General features: G+C 40.8%; 3 protein-coding genes across 3 annotated transcripts; 1 reads left to right on the top strand and 2 right to left on the bottom strand.

Moving 5' to 3' along the window:
• Window positions 1–4,735: 4,735 nt before the first annotated feature.
• LOC117549068 (olfactory receptor 5B17-like) lies at window positions 4,736–5,692 on the top strand. Its single transcript, XM_034220659.1, has one exon. The coding sequence runs from the start codon at window positions 4,736–4,738 to the stop codon at window positions 5,690–5,692; it is 957 nt and encodes a 318-aa protein (XP_034076550.1).
• Window positions 5,693–8,457: 2,765 nt separating this feature from the next.
• or101-1 (odorant receptor, family B, subfamily 101, member 1) lies at window positions 8,458–11,400 on the bottom strand. The gene is made up of 4 exons (XM_034220658.1): window positions 11,358–11,400; window positions 10,207–10,388; window positions 9,243–9,905; window positions 8,458–8,622 (listed from the first exon to the last, which is right to left on the bottom strand). Exons 1-4 carry the CDS (start codon window positions 11,398–11,400, stop codon window positions 8,458–8,460), a joined length of 1,053 nt encoding a protein of 350 aa, XP_034076549.1.
• A 2,387-nt stretch (window positions 11,401–13,787) lies between these two features.
• On the bottom strand, window positions 13,788–14,726 carry LOC117549066 (putative olfactory receptor 52L2). Its single transcript, XM_034220656.1, has 2 exons — window positions 14,375–14,726; window positions 13,788–14,245 (listed from the first exon to the last, which is right to left on the bottom strand). The coding sequence occupies exons 1-2, from the start codon at window positions 14,724–14,726 to the stop codon at window positions 13,788–13,790; spliced, it is 810 nt and encodes a 269-aa protein (XP_034076547.1).
• Between the last annotated feature and the right edge of the window lie 294 nt (window positions 14,727–15,020).

Below are 15,020 nucleotides of genomic sequence, written 5' to 3'. Positions count from 1 at the left end.
CCAGCCGGTGGTGCTGGCTCGACCTCTGCGACAGGGACGCCCCCCGGCTGTGACCCCGGTCACGGATTTAGGACCTGTTGTTCCGGTCCCTCCTCTTCCGGGGGACGCACAGGCGGAAGTCGCTTTTCCGACTCCCGTGCTCAGGAGTCGTGGGGGTCGGCGTGTCGTTCCTCTCCGCCGCACAGACTTTGTTTATATGTGAATTCTGGGGGGGCTTGTGTGGTGTCACGTGTGAGGACATCATTCACTGTGTGTTTGGTGTGTGTTGCAACCCGGACCCGTTAGCGAGGGCACCGGGTTGATGGTTCATTCATGCTAGCTTTACATGCAGTAACAGCTAATGTATTACCTGTCTGATGTTCAAGATAATAAAGTATGGAGTTCTATACTGAACACCCCGCCTCCGACTCCCATTCATCGGCTCTACAACAGAGATAAAATAATCAGTTAAATGCATCGTGTTGCCCCCCCCTCCTCATCAGATCCACGCTGACAGAAACACTGACAACATGCCGAGTTGAAGGCAACCGTCTCCAGGGTGACACCTGTGCCCTGTACGACGAAGCCAGTTCAACAGACCCTGGATATGTTTGAGTTATCTGTCTTAACTAACCCAAAACAAACGCGATCACGCTAAGCGGTCCTACGGCGCTGGTTATCAACTCGGTAACTCAACCCAGGGTTTCTCTGTCCGGCTGAGAGCGCGTTCACGTGAAAGATGCGAGGTTAGCAACATTTGACCAATCACAAACATGGAGAAGCGCACTGACAGCGCAGCGTCATACTTCCTGAATGAAAAGTGAACTATAATATTAGACATATGAAGAAGTTCAACTTTAAACATCCATGACTTAAACACTTGATCCAGGATCAAAGCCACAGAGCTGCACCTGCAAGGTGAACACAGCTGGGAACAGAACAAGTGTTTGAATGCGTACATTAACAGCTTTATGATATCACTGCCCGTCACCACCCGACACCATCTGACTTTCATTATATTTGACTCCAGTGTTTCCTCAACTTAATGTGTTGCTTAAAATAATCCTTCTGCCTCCAGTCTGTGACGCTGTGAGTGTTGCACGGCCAGATACGGCTCAGCTGACTCAGATAATGAAATAAAAGATACATTATGAAGTGATACGGACTGTACTTAATGTGACTCTGATATGATGTGATATGAATGATAGGTGCGACACGTCGGCGTCTTTCCTGCAACGGCAGCTCCACTAACTTGGAACAGTCTGCAAAAAGAATGGAAAATTACCAAGCTAGTACCACTACATGTTTTTAAAGGTTGGATGCTACACAATCAGATGCTGTTGGTACCTGTACATGTGGTTAAATATGTAAATTGTAATCCCTGTACATTTTGCTGTATGATGTCCTCTTGTTGTTCTGTTGTTTATGTTTTTATGTCTTCTTGTGGAACCTACTGCTGCAGGTCTCCCTTGAAAAAGAGATCATTGATCTCAATGGGATTTTACCTGATGAATAAAGGTTTTGAATTGAATTGAATTGAACGGCAGCTTTTCTGTATTTCCTTTCTCCTGTAATATGACTTGATCGCTTTAAACTCCGCACACTGAGCTCTGATTGGTCAGCAGGCGGTGCTTTCACTGAGTTGATCTCTTAGCCTGCAACCTAACCTGGTCCTGAGGTTTGCCGTTCAGCATCAGTTACCATGGAGATCTAGCCGCTAAAAAGAGACGCAGCTTTCCGTCTGGTCCGTCGGCTTATAAAAGCTGAGTGTCAGCCCAACAGCGGTCTGTCAGGAGAAGGTTCACGACAGCAGCGGTAAGCCTGACACACACACACACACACACACACACACACACCAACCACACACACGCACACACACACACACACACACACACACCAACCACACACACACACACACACACACACACACACACCAACCACACACACTGATGTCTTCACTGTTTAAATGCTTTTGTTGAAACTGCAGATGTTTAGCGTTGTGATTTCTAACTTGATGGAAAATATGTCAAATCTAAATGTTTTTCTGTCTGCAGACAAATCACTTTTTACAACTGTTATCTGGTTTGTTGTGATTTGTTGAAACACCATCTGTGACTTGGTGATAATAATGCAGCAGAGTTAAAGAATTTGAGGTTTAGTGGGCAAGATATTTAAAATGTAATAATGAACTAGTCTAGTGAAAAAACTAAATGAGGTTACTGCAAAAACTTAATTAAAGTAATTTCAAAGCTCAAAAGATACGGTTTTAGCCATTTCTAGCTGGTATAATGATAATAATAATAATAATAATACATGGGATTTGTAAAGTGCTTTTCCTAGAGCTTGACATAGAATCAGAACAGAAACAAAACAAACGAAACAAAAAAATCCAATTGTGGAGAAAAAGGGGGGTTTGTTGAGAGAGTTTGAAAGCTAGAGTGAAAAAGTGAGTTTTGAGAGATTTTAGGACCTGTGTACAAAAGCTAAAGGGTTTCAGCTTCAAAATATTCAGAGGCTATATTGCAGATGGTTCTAGGTTTATGTTGGATGCAAACAAAGGTGAAAACTAACAGATACTTGTTTTCTCCAGATTAAACATTTTTGAAAATCAAATGAAAATCCTTCTTAAAATAGATAGATATATATTTTATTAATCCCAATTTGAGAAATGATTTTCTTACAGGACCAGTGTGTTCAACATTAAAATAAAATACAAATACTTAAAAAGTGGAATCAACAATTAACAATAAAAAATAATGAAATGTGGAGAAATGTTAGACATGCAAGACACTTCATGATCTTCTTTGATTTTAATATTTGTATTTTGTTATAAACGTGGTGTCAGTGTGACGGCCGGTTAGAGTGAAATACATTGGTTTTCTGACTCTGATTTTACATTTAAAGTATTATGAGACGTTAGAGTGCGATGTCTTTACTGACGTGTTCAGAAATAGATAGAGGAAGTCCATAGCGTCTCTGTGTTCACTGGACTTATAACTTATCACTGTTTTACATTGATATTTAATATAATATGCCGTTCTTGCACACTTAATGTGGATAATATATTGTGTTCGCTGTAATTTAGCCCGTCAACAGTGTTTTATTTGTCAAATAATCTACAGATATGGTTTGCATGGTTTAGTTGAATACTCGATTCTGATTGGTCAATTCAGAAAACGTGACACGTTGTTAATCCAGAACAGCTATATCACTATTTAATCGGAGCTGATCACAACTTGTCACAGATGATCCAGTCATCTCGATGAGCGTTCGGGCTGTGAATAAACAACTTGTGTTTTTCTTGTAGGCTGAAGGTATGGACAGCTATCAAAGTTACTATACATCACATTAAGAACGATGTATAGTAGCCGGACACAAATATATAATTTAAATGATTTATTCAAGTTTGCAATGTTCAACGTATGAAACGAAAACATGACCCATTAACCCAATTTGGGATTAATAAAGTTAATCTTATTTCATATTCATTATTTCTCTTTGAATGAAACTAATATTTCAAGAGAAATTAAGCGTCTGAACTCAAAGTTGGAAAAATGTGAATATTTGTTGGTATTTTGTATTTCATCATTTAAGTGGAATTGTTGAGATTAAATATGAACTTTCAGGTAGTTTATCGTTGTATAATTGTAAAATAAAACATATAAACATGGACAAGCGTAAGTGTATAAGTGTAATTACCTAATACAGTGCGTTTCAAAGTGGGGGCCCCGACCCCCCGGGGGGCCGCCAGGGGGCGCCAGGGGGGTCACGCAAAGTTTGAGGGAAAGAGGAATCTTTTTTTTTTAAAGTTACATTTTTATTTTTTTAGATGTTATTAATAACTGCATATCTATCAGTCTATGTGTCCTTTGATGCCAATCTTTTAATATTTTTTATTTATTAATATATATATATTTTTTAAAATCACACGACCGCCTTCAAGCCAATCAGAATCGAGCTGCCGCTGCTGAGAGTGAAACTGAGTATCTGCTCAGCTTTTGGAGCAAGTGAGAGCGAGTGAATGTTTCGCTCTGCAGCCGGATGAGAGCACGGATGTAGCAAATATTGATGTTTATATATATGAATATAAATATGTCTATTGTTAATATTACTGTTGAATATTATATATAATAGTATTAAGGCATAAGTAGCTTTCAAAAATGCTAAAAATATATGTTAATTGTTCATATTACTGTTAAAAATTATATAATATTATAAAGACATAAATCACTTTAAAAATACTTTACTGTTGATATTACTGTTTAATATTGTGTTAAGAATGTTCATAACAGAAGACACAATGAATGTAATGAATGACAAACAAAAGATAAATACAAAAACATTTTAGAAGAATAACTAATTATTAATTATTAATACAAATATATATTAAGAAAATGTATTAAGCTGTATGATTCATTTGTCATATTCTCCATCATAATGTACTCATCATTTAAAAATAAATTGCAACAGGGGGGTCCCCGCCAGAGGATCATGCTATATGGGGTCCTTGGCATGGCAACGTTTGGGAACCCCTGGCTAATACATGGGTTAGGGTTATGGGTTTTCTATGTGCACTGGGGTTCAGCGTCATTTAAAGCTTATATGCGGTTAGTTTTGTTATGTTGCCCAGAAGAATCAATATATTTCTGACAAAGTAAATAAATAATATTTTTTATTCTGAAATATTCCTGATGACTTATTTTGCTCTGTTTTAGGTTGAAACTGCATCACCATTAATAACCCGTCTCTCTGCAGGATGGAGAACCAAACTGGGGACCTGGACATTATACTGTTTGAGGGGTTAAAGGTCACGCCTCAGTCCTCCATCCCGGCCTTCATCCTCCTCCTCCTCATCTACTTCTTCATCATGGTGTCCAACATCGGGCTGGCGGTTCTGATCAGCACGGAGCGCAGCCTGCACCAGCCCATGTACCTGCTGTTCTGCAACATGAGCATTAACGATGCGTTCGGGGCCTCTGCCATCATCCCGAGGATCCTGAGTGATGCTTTCACTCCCATCTCAGAGCGATCCATTAACTACATCGACTGTGTGGTCCAAGCCTTCGCCGCCCACTTCCACGCGGGCACCTCCCACTCCGTGCTCATGATCATGGCGTTTGATCGCTACGTGGCCATCTGCAACCCTCTGCGCTACGCCACCATCATGACGCTCCGGATGGTCGTGAGGCTGTCGGCGGGTGCCTGGCTCACGGCATTCATCTCCGTGGCCATCCTGATGTGGCTGAGCATCCGTCTGTCTCGCTGCCGGCGGGTTATCGTCAACCCGTTCTGCGACAACGCCTCCTTGTTCAAGCTGTCCTGCGAGAGCCTGCTCTACAACCACATCTACGGGCTGGGCAGCGCGGTGGTGATCCTGGGATCCTCCATGTGCAGCGTCACACTCACCTACCTGAGGATCGCTTTAGTGTGTCTGACGGGGAGGAACAAGACTCCGAACAGCAAGGCGCTTCAGACCTGCGGCACTCACCTGGCCGTGTACGTCATCATGTTGACCATGTCCTTCATGCCCATGATCATGCACCGGCGGCCGGAGTGGGCGGACAGCGGGAAGGTGGCGTCCATCTTGTTCTTCGTCATCCCTCCCCTCGTGAACCCCGTCATCTACGGGCTGCAGTGCAAAGAGCTCCGACTGAAGATCTTCAGCGTGTTTCACAGGAACAGAGTTAAGGATGGGAAAAGCTTTCATAAATAACTGATGAATGTTCAGACGCCTCCTTATACGAGTCAAGTACCCTGAGAGCACATTCATCCACAACATTAAACATTTAAAGATTTTAGTTGATGAATTCTACTTTTTATTTTGCATTTTCAGAAAAAGTTTACAGAACAAACATATTTTTGGAATAAATTAGAAATCGGTTTGAAATTCAAATTTAGAACGTCTTCAACCTGTACTGTGCAATAACCATACTTATATTTATGTGCAATACATCATTTTTTAAGTGTCTCGAACCTTAACATGTACACTTCCATATTTAAATGCTGCTACTCATTTTCAACAGCGTTAAGGATGTAAAAAGCTTTCATAAATAACTGATGAATGTTCAAACCTCTCCTTATACGAGTCAAGTACCCTGAGATAGATGCACGTTCATCCCCAACATTAACAATCAAAAGATTTTCTTTGATGAATTCAACTTTTTTATTTTGCATTTTTAGAAAAAAAGTCAAACTTTCAGGACAAACTGATTTTTGGAAGAAATTAGAAATGGGTAAATTTTTCTGAGAATAATTCAAATTTAGAACATTTTCAACCTGTAATGTGCAATATATACACTTTTTTGGGCAGTTGTGCTGTGCAATGACTGTAATGATTTTTATGTGCAATACATTTTATCTCAAACCTTAATATGTACACTTACATATTTAAATGCTGCCACTCATTTTTCAGCCATAGATGGGTACTTACTTTTATCTCCAACGTGTGCTTTTTCTCTATATTTAACTGCAATAACTACTTACCATTGCTTGCCCTTTAACCTGCTATGTCACTTTTGCAGTAACGTTATACATTTTCCCGCTGCAGGACTAATACATAATAATAATAATACATTTTATTTAAGGACGCCTTTCATGACATCCAAGGACACTGTACCATTGAGTAAATTAATCATTTGCAAATTAATTAATTGCATTACTTATACTGAACAAAAATATAAACGCAACACTTTTCAAAATCTGTGATAGTGAGCACTTCTCCTTTGCCGAGATAATCCATCCCACCTCACAGACAGCATGATTATTGCACAGGTGTGCCTTAGGCTGGCCACAATAAAAGGCCACTCTGAAATGTACAGTTTTGCTTTATTGGGGGGGTCTGGGGGGGTCTGAAAACCAGTCAGTATCTGGTGTGAGGGGTAGGGGTAGGGGTAGGGGTAGGGGTAGGGTTAGGGGTAGGGTTAGGGGTAGGGTAATGTTGTGAATCGAGTGGCCCATGGTGGTGGTGGGGTTATGGTATGGGCAGAAATATGTTATGGACGACGAACACAGGCCACTCGATTCACAACATTACCCTACCCCTACCCCTAACCCTAACCCTACCCCTACCCCTAACCCTAACCCTAATCCTACCTCTCACACCAGATACTGACTGGTTTGCGGACCCCCCCAGACCCCCCCAATAAAGCAAAAATGCACGTTTCAGAGTGGCCTTTTATTGTGGCCAGCCTAAGGCACACCTGTGCAATAATCATGCTGTCTAATCAGCATCTTGATATGCCACACCTGTGAGGTGGGATGGATTATCTCGGCAAAGGAGAAGTGCTCACTGTCACAGATTTTTTTAGATTTGTGAACAATATTTGAGAGAAATGGTTATTTGTGTTTATAGAAAATATTTTAGATCTTTGAGTTCATCTCATGAAACATGGGAGCAAAAACAAAAGTGTTGCGTTTATATTTTTGTTCAGTGTATATATATTTTATCTTCTTGCTAGACACATTAAGATATTTTTCACTATTATTAAGTACTGTAAATCCTCAGTTTAATATATTTTACATTTCCAATGTAAGCTTTATAAGGAATGTTGTAACTTTATATTCAGATGGGAGATTTATTATACTGTATTTCGTTTTGTTGCATACTTTCGTTTGAATAAAGAGTGGTTCAAATATGTCAATTATTTTGTACATAGCCATCAGTCTCACAGGTTGTAAGTGATGCTTAAAGAGGCCCTATTCTGCTTGCTGTGGTGTTCCCTCTCCTGTAGTGTGTTCTATTGGTTTGTGTGCATGGTCTGCAAAGACTAAAAACCCTGTGCAGCACAGGCAGTATGAGAAAAGTAAAGAGCTTTTTGAACATTAAAGCATGGAGACATGTCAAAGTAGAGACACTACATACTTAGATTCACCATTTGAAACGTTTAGAGGTGATTTGACTCTTTATTGGAACTCCCAGAGATATGAAACAGGACAAGGAGCCATTACTACACACTGATTTAAAAAAACAATATCGAAACACTGTTTTTTTTATTCAAGACAACTTTTACCCTGGTTGTTCGACTCATTCCAGAATCCAGCACTACTCCATTAACAACGGCTATACAGGAAAAACTGTGCGTCCAAAACTAGAGAGTCATAGTTTGATGCGTGGTTGACGAGTTGGGGGCGAGAAAACATAGAAATCATATCGGCCATGCACTAAATATGAACCCCTGTCTCTGATGAACAAGTACTCAGTTCTTGAGAAGAAGTACAAAAGTATTCACATCAAAATGTATTTAAAGTACTAAAAGTAAAAGTACTTATTCTGCACAATGGCCCATTTTAAAACACATATATTGAACAATGCATAATCAATTATTAGTGATTCCTTTTTAGTGCTATTGTCCTGAATCAACATTTCCCTCTGAATTGTGGTGAAGTAAAAGTGTAGGTAGCAGCAGGAACTCAAAAACAATTTGAGGTATTTCTACTTCGCTCGGGTACTACTCATGTTTGTTTTGGATAGACTTCCTGTCAGGACACTGTGGAGACGTCCTTTCTGGGGGACACGGCAGCAGGTCTGAAGCTGCTCAGAGACCTCCGGATGGAGTCTTGCAGCTCCTTGTTCCTCAGACTGTAGATCATCGGGTTCAGGAACGGAGTCAGGGCGGAGTACAGCACGGACACAATGATACGCACCTGGATCAACATCAGATGTCATGTTTTATTAAACACATTATCACACAAGGAGAGAAAGCATTTCTACGCACTATCGCGGCAGGTTGATTATGGATTATTGATTTCCTATTCAACAAAACTGAATTTATTTCCAGGATTACTTTAAATCAACATTTAAAACCAAATGTCATCTGCCAAAAATGAAGTTTCCCTTCACGACAGCACAGTTTGGTGATGGATCGTTATTTGTGAACACAAAAGTGATGAAGAAAGCTATATAAAGGAAGGTATCATCAAAGGCAGGTCGATTTATTTTATATTAAGCCGGGCTAGTGCTGACTCCTCTGTTTAGACTACTTTTAGTACACTTTAAATTGTGCTTATGGCAAATTATTTTAAGATAAGATAAAATAAGATAAGATGAACCTTCATTAATCTCCGTGGGGAAGTTCAGTAGTTTAACAGCAACAGGGTAAGAATGAAAAACAGGACAACACAGATTCACACAGATTAGAGATTAATAAAGTTAAAGATGAAATCAAAGATAAAAATAAAATGAAATATGACCGGAGAGATTTGAATTTGACGGAATTCTACTTTTTTTTAATGTTTAACGGAAACACTGAGGTGTCATCACCTACCTCTGGTGAAAAGTTCCCCACCCGGTAGGAGATGTATACAAATGAGGCCGAACCGTAAGAGATGGACACCACGATCAGATGGGCGGCACACGTCCCAACAGCCTTCAGCCTCTGAGCCACGCCCATCCTGGACATGGAAACACCGATCAGGACGTAGGAGGTGAGGATGAGGACTCCTGTGGTCAGGAGCGACACCATGGCAAAGGAAAGCGACACGATGTTATCCACCGACGTGTCACCGCACACCAGCCGGCGTACGGACGACGGGTCACACCAGCTGTGTCTCACCACGTACGGGCCGCAGTAAGACCGCTGCCACCCCATAACGGCGGACGGCAGCGTGCAGAAGGCGCCGAAGCTCCAGGCTCCCGTGATGAGGATTAGCCTCACGGGTCGCGTCATGATGGCCGTGTAGCGCAGAGGGTTGCAGATGGCTACGTAGCGGTCGTACGCCATGACGGTCAGGATGGCACGGCCGGTAACGGCTAACTGGATGAAGAAATACATCTGCAGGAAGCAGCCGGGGACCGAAATGGTTTGAACGTGTGTCAGGAGGCCGGACAGCATGTTGGGGATGGTGGTGGTGGTGTAGACGATGTCCACAAAGGAGAGGTTGGAGAGGAAGAAGTACATCGGAGAGCTGAGCTTCGAATCTGTCAACGCCTGCAGGAGAAAAATGGCAGTTCTTACGAAACCAAGACTTCAGGTCAGACTGAGGCAGAGATACTGTACTGTGTAAACAGGAACCCAAATGTGCCGTATCATCTTGCATCAGCCTGCCAGAAGCTGTGATAAATGTTATTTTTAAACAGGTTTAAGCTACATTTTTACCATTTTCACCATTAGTTACTGCTTTATTCACAGTTTTTACCGCTTTATGTCAGATCAAGGCAGAGCAGACGTTTACATGTAACGGCATGACTGAACAACAGACCCTGACCGATAAAGAGATTTAGTTTTGTACCACAAAGATGATCATGCTGTTTCCTCCCAGGATGATAATGTAACCCAGAAGCAGGATCACAAACAGGATCATCTTTTTCTCTCCCAGGCTGGCGAGGCCCTGGATGAAGAAAGTGACATCGGGCTCCCAGGTGACGTTAACAGACCCCGACCTGTGATTGGTCGACAACGGCAGGAAAGACTCTGGGGATGGAGGGAGACAGGGAAGAGAGGCGTTAGTGATTACTGGTTTATAGCATGTATATCATTGTTATTCATGCAGATTTACAAATAGGTTACGGTGCACTAAATATAAAAACACTAAGACAATGAAAACACTTATAATAGTAAAAAAATACACATTTAAAATGCTCCAAATGCCTGGTATGAACCCCCTGTCTCTGATGAACAAGTACCCAGTTAGTAGTTAAAGTACTAAGAACACAATGTATATAAAGCCCTGCAATCAAAAGTCTTTAAAGTACGAAAGTATTACCATCAAAATATATTTAAAGTACTAAAAGTAAAAGTACTCATTCTGCACAATGGCCCATTTTAAAACACATTTATAGGACAATACATTATCAGTTATTAGTGACTACTTTTTAGTGCTATTGTCCAGAATCTTTAAAGTAACTAAAGTTATCGAATAAATAAGGCTGAGTATAAAGTACAATATTTCCCTCTGAATTGTGGTGAAGTAAACGTATAGGAAGTAGCAGGAACTCAAAGACAACTTGAGGTATTTCTACTTGAGTAAATAAACGTACTAATGTCCATCACTGCAGATTTCTACAACCTCAACATATTAATTCAATGTTTGTAAAGAATGTGGGTGAATAGATTAGCAGTATATATAAGCGTAAGTTCCACACGTAAAAAACTGAAAGGTTGACAACGTCGTACAGAATTAATCGTGTTTTTAATAAATCTGAATATGAGAAAAAGTAATTTTTGTTTGCTCTAAAGTCATGTAGATTTAAACAACTAAACATCCTGATTTCACTTTGAATCATAAATTGTGAGTTAATGCCTTCAAGCTTTGACATACAAATACACAAACAATCTATTTGGTCACTCCTTTGTAATTGTGCCATAATTGCTCACCCATTGTCTTCTAAGCGATAACATTGATCAGCTTAATGAATGCAAAGCACAGAAACTCTTACAGACCTCTGGGGCTTTCAGGAGAAATATCAAACAGGAAAAGCTCCATCTCTCCTCAGCAGACAGAACAACAGGCGGTGGACGCAGACACTAATACTGCCAAGAGACAACAAGTGCACAATGATTACAAATACTAATACAATACAAGTTTTGAACGTGACTTCACCAGGTTAAAATTAAGAGCAAATAAATAGTATTCAAAGCATCAGAAAGCTTTAACAAAACACCAATTCTTTAACTCTGTTTTTTAAAAGCATGGAGATATTACCTGAGAGCTAAACATCCAACGTGGCTCTTCTCAGTCGGGTTCAGTCAGCAGACTTTTATCCACATCCACGTTTTTTCCTTTTTCAAAAGCAACTGAGCTTTTTCTGATGATAACAGAGATAATTGTGAAAACAACCAACCTTAATTACACAAAGTGACACAACATCCCTTTCATTAAAAACATAAATTGTACACAGGACAGCAAAAGAATACCAAAGGGACCAATTTTAAGTTACCTATGTGGTTAAAAGAAAACACCTGGAAAGAAAAGCATCATAAACACGGGCTAATTGTCCGTGTTGCCAAAGTAACATGTGGATGCTTCAAATGTTTTTAATGTCCTAATTAAAGACCATAAACTCTTTAGTTTAATTGCTTGGAGTCCAAACTTTACACATTTAGTTCAGCAGGATAATCTCCACATATTAACACCACTTTAGTAGTAAAAAGCTTCACGTCACCACCACTAAACTGCAGTTATATATTTGACGTACTATGCACGTCAAATACTTTACTGCACGACCTCAGGTATGCGATGTCGATAGTTCCTCAAATACATCACTACACAACCTGTGGTATTTGAAATGTAGAAGGTCATAATGCAAAGATGCCAAGAGCTACATGCACGTCACTTTGAATTAGTTATCTGTGAGGCCACTTTCCTCAGTACACCAACTGTCATGCAAATCGGAGCCACTTTAATTTTGACCTGTTTTTCTTCAGAGATGAGTTTGAAAAGGTCAAAAACTTAAAGTTTCTCCAATCATCTCCAAGATCGACACACTCAATCCATGGGCTGGAGGCATGACACAGTTCAAGTATCAGCTTGCTGGCCGGTAGCAATGTTGAAATATGGCCCTGTCCACTTCAAATACATAACTGCATCGTCTTGTGTACCCGAGATCCTGCAGTTAAGTATTTTATTTGGATGTGCACTTTAAATACATTTCTGCATCGTCTTGTGTATTTAATTCACTTAACATACCAGAGATCAGCATTTAAGTAATGTATGTGAAGTGGACATGGACTTATATCTCCCAAGTGTGTTAATGGGGTCAACGTGGCATGGCCCCCACACTTTGTGGGTGAATTCCCCAGGACCCAATGTGTCCCTGTACCCATATGGAGCCTATGCAAGACTTCAAACATTTTGACATTGTCCAAACGTTCGCCTCAAATACCCGGGATCCTGGCGGCGTATTGGAAGTGGTCGTCCGCTTCAAACCCTACTGATGGACATGGTGTATTTCGAAGTGGATGCCTTGTGCCTCCCTGTGGACTTGGCGCGAACAGCGTGAGTCTGGTTGGGACTTTGGAAAAATGCAGCTCTGCCCCAGAAGGGCCACAGACCCGCTTTTTCCCCACGGCAATCTGCCGGGCGCCCCGAGTGCAACGAGCACACCCGCTTATTTTTAGCGCCTCGTGGACACCCCCCAAGGGAAAGGGTCCAGTCGTCTGCTCGCACGCGCGGGGCCCCGTTTTAACTCGTGCGAAGTGTACGCGTCCACTCCGTGAAGCCCTTACGGTGAGTGACGCATACGAACTACTGCCGCCTACCTGTATGAAGAGTTGTGCCATCATACTCCAATGTGGATTCCTTGTTTGTGAAAACCTACCTTGCAATGAATCAAATTCTGAATCTGTTTCTGAAATATCTTTCTATAAATAACACAAATTATTATTATTATTATGTATGGGGTCAAAGTTATGTAACATACTGTATGTATTAGTGTAGTGTGCAATTTGTTGGAATAAAGATTCAACTCTAAAATAGGAATCTCAACCAGATGATTTTATACATTTTATTTTACAATTTTACCAACCAAAGCTTGTTTGTGAAAGACACATTTTCAAAAGATGAACAGCATATATGGGAATTTATACACAATCAACTTTATTTTACATTATTCATTTTAAAAGTTTCAAAGTAAGGGCAATATATAAAAGCAAACAAACTTCCATTTGATCATATCGACACAAACCAGATGACTGTTGGAGTGCATAACATTGGTCATTGGCTTTCTTCCTTTTTAAATGTTACTCTTTGACAAACTGCACGGTAACGATCCGTCTTTCTGCAGTTTTAACAGTTAACGTTTACTATTATGGTCTTTATCGAACATCAAAGGGAAGATCACTCCTGTTTAGAAAAAACATCCGGAATTAAATTCACGGTTTCAATTTTTTTAGATGGAATATATTTGACAAACACTTGTGTATTTCTTTGGACTGCAGCCCGTAGATGAGGGGGTTCAGGCTGCCAGGGACAGCGTGAAACAGAATGGCCGCTATCTTCCTGTACTCTGGGTACTGGGGGAAGCGATGGAGGATGATGGGGAGAAACCCACTGACAAGCATCATGAGATACAGGCACAGATGAGTGCTGCAGGTCTTCAAGGCTTTGGTGTTCAAAGACTTGCTCTTACTGGTCAAACAAGCTGCTGTGATTTTGAAATAGGTGAGGACTACACAGCCGATAGAGGCCGTGAGCAGGACTACAGTAAAGGTGAGGCCGTACACGTTATTGGCATACACATTCTCACAGGATAGTTTGAAGATGGAGGCATTATCGCAGTAAGGGTTAGTGATTAAAGTCCGACACCGGTTCAGCCGTATGGTCATACCGAGCAGAATGGCCACTAAAACGAAAGCCACTCCCCAGGCAGAAACGGTCAGCTTTATCACCATTGTGCCGGTCATTATGCTCGCATAGCGCAATGGATGACAGATGGCCACATATCTGTCAAAAGCCATAGCCATGAGCACAGTGTGAGCGTTGGTGCCAAACATGTGTGTGGTGAACGCTTGTACCAGACATTCATAGTAGTGAATGAAGCGTTCAGACGGCGGCACCATGATGTCTGAGAGCACCCGGGGAACAAGGAGAGAGTTTCCCATAACGTCGTTCACCGACAGGTTACAGAAGAGGAGGTACATCGGCTGCTGGAGGCTCCTCTCTTTCCATATCAGTATCAAAATGCCCACGTTGGCAATGAGGATGAACATGTAAGCCAAGAGCAGGAATAAGAAGATAGGGTACTTGTTAGTTTCCGTGACCCTTAACCCCTCCATCCGAAGAGTGAGGCTGTTGAATGTATAGTTTTCCATCAGAGCTCTGCAGAAATAGAAGAAGAAAAAGAGAGGAGAGAAACAATTAAGAGCAGACAGACAAAATGGAATGGTTAAGAAAACGCTTAATTAGCCTCAGTACAGTTTTACATTGCATTGCATTTAGCTAATGCTTTTATCCAAAGCAACTTACATGTAGAATCCTGAAACTGCATTATGTTCAAATGAAATGAACCTTTGTAACAGATAGCCTTTCTTTTGTTTTCAGTCTGCGACGGAAGTATGTGTAATTATTTTCAAAACATAAAACACTGGGAACCACTGATGTAGACA

The sequence above is a fragment of the Gymnodraco acuticeps genome, unplaced genomic scaffold, assembly GCF_902827175.1.
Source record: "Gymnodraco acuticeps unplaced genomic scaffold, fGymAcu1.1, whole genome shotgun sequence".
In the NCBI taxonomy this organism is placed as follows: Eukaryota; Metazoa; Chordata; class Actinopteri; order Perciformes; family Bathydraconidae; genus Gymnodraco; species Gymnodraco acuticeps.
The sequence above is the reverse complement of the archived record's forward strand: the minus strand, read 5'-3'. Positions and strand labels throughout refer to the sequence as shown.

Excerpts from the sequence above, each read along its gene's own strand:
- LOC117549068 (XM_034220659.1), top strand. The coding sequence starts at position 4,736 with ATGGAGAACCAAACTGGGGACCTGGACATTATACTGTTTGAGGGGTTA.
- or101-1 (XM_034220658.1), bottom strand. The coding sequence starts at position 11,400 with ATGGAGCTTTTCCTGTTTGATATTTCTCCTGAAAGCCCCAGAG. Across the intron at positions 10,389-11,357 it reads TTCTCCTGAAAGCCCCAGAG|AGTCTTTCCTGCCGTTGTCG; the intron begins GTCTGTAAGAGT and ends CTCCATCCCCAG. Across the intron at positions 9,906-10,206 it reads ACAGCATGATCATCTTTGTG|GCGTTGACAGATTCGAAGCT; the intron begins GTACAAAACTAA and ends TTTCTCCTGCAG.
- LOC117549066 (XM_034220656.1), bottom strand. The coding sequence starts at position 14,726 with ATGGAAAACTATACATTCAACAGCCTCACTCTTCGGATGGAGGGGTTA. Across the intron at positions 14,246-14,374 it reads CGCTCACACTGTGCTCATGG|TCGGTATGACCATACGGCTG; the intron begins CTATGGCTTTTG and ends TGGCCATTCTGC.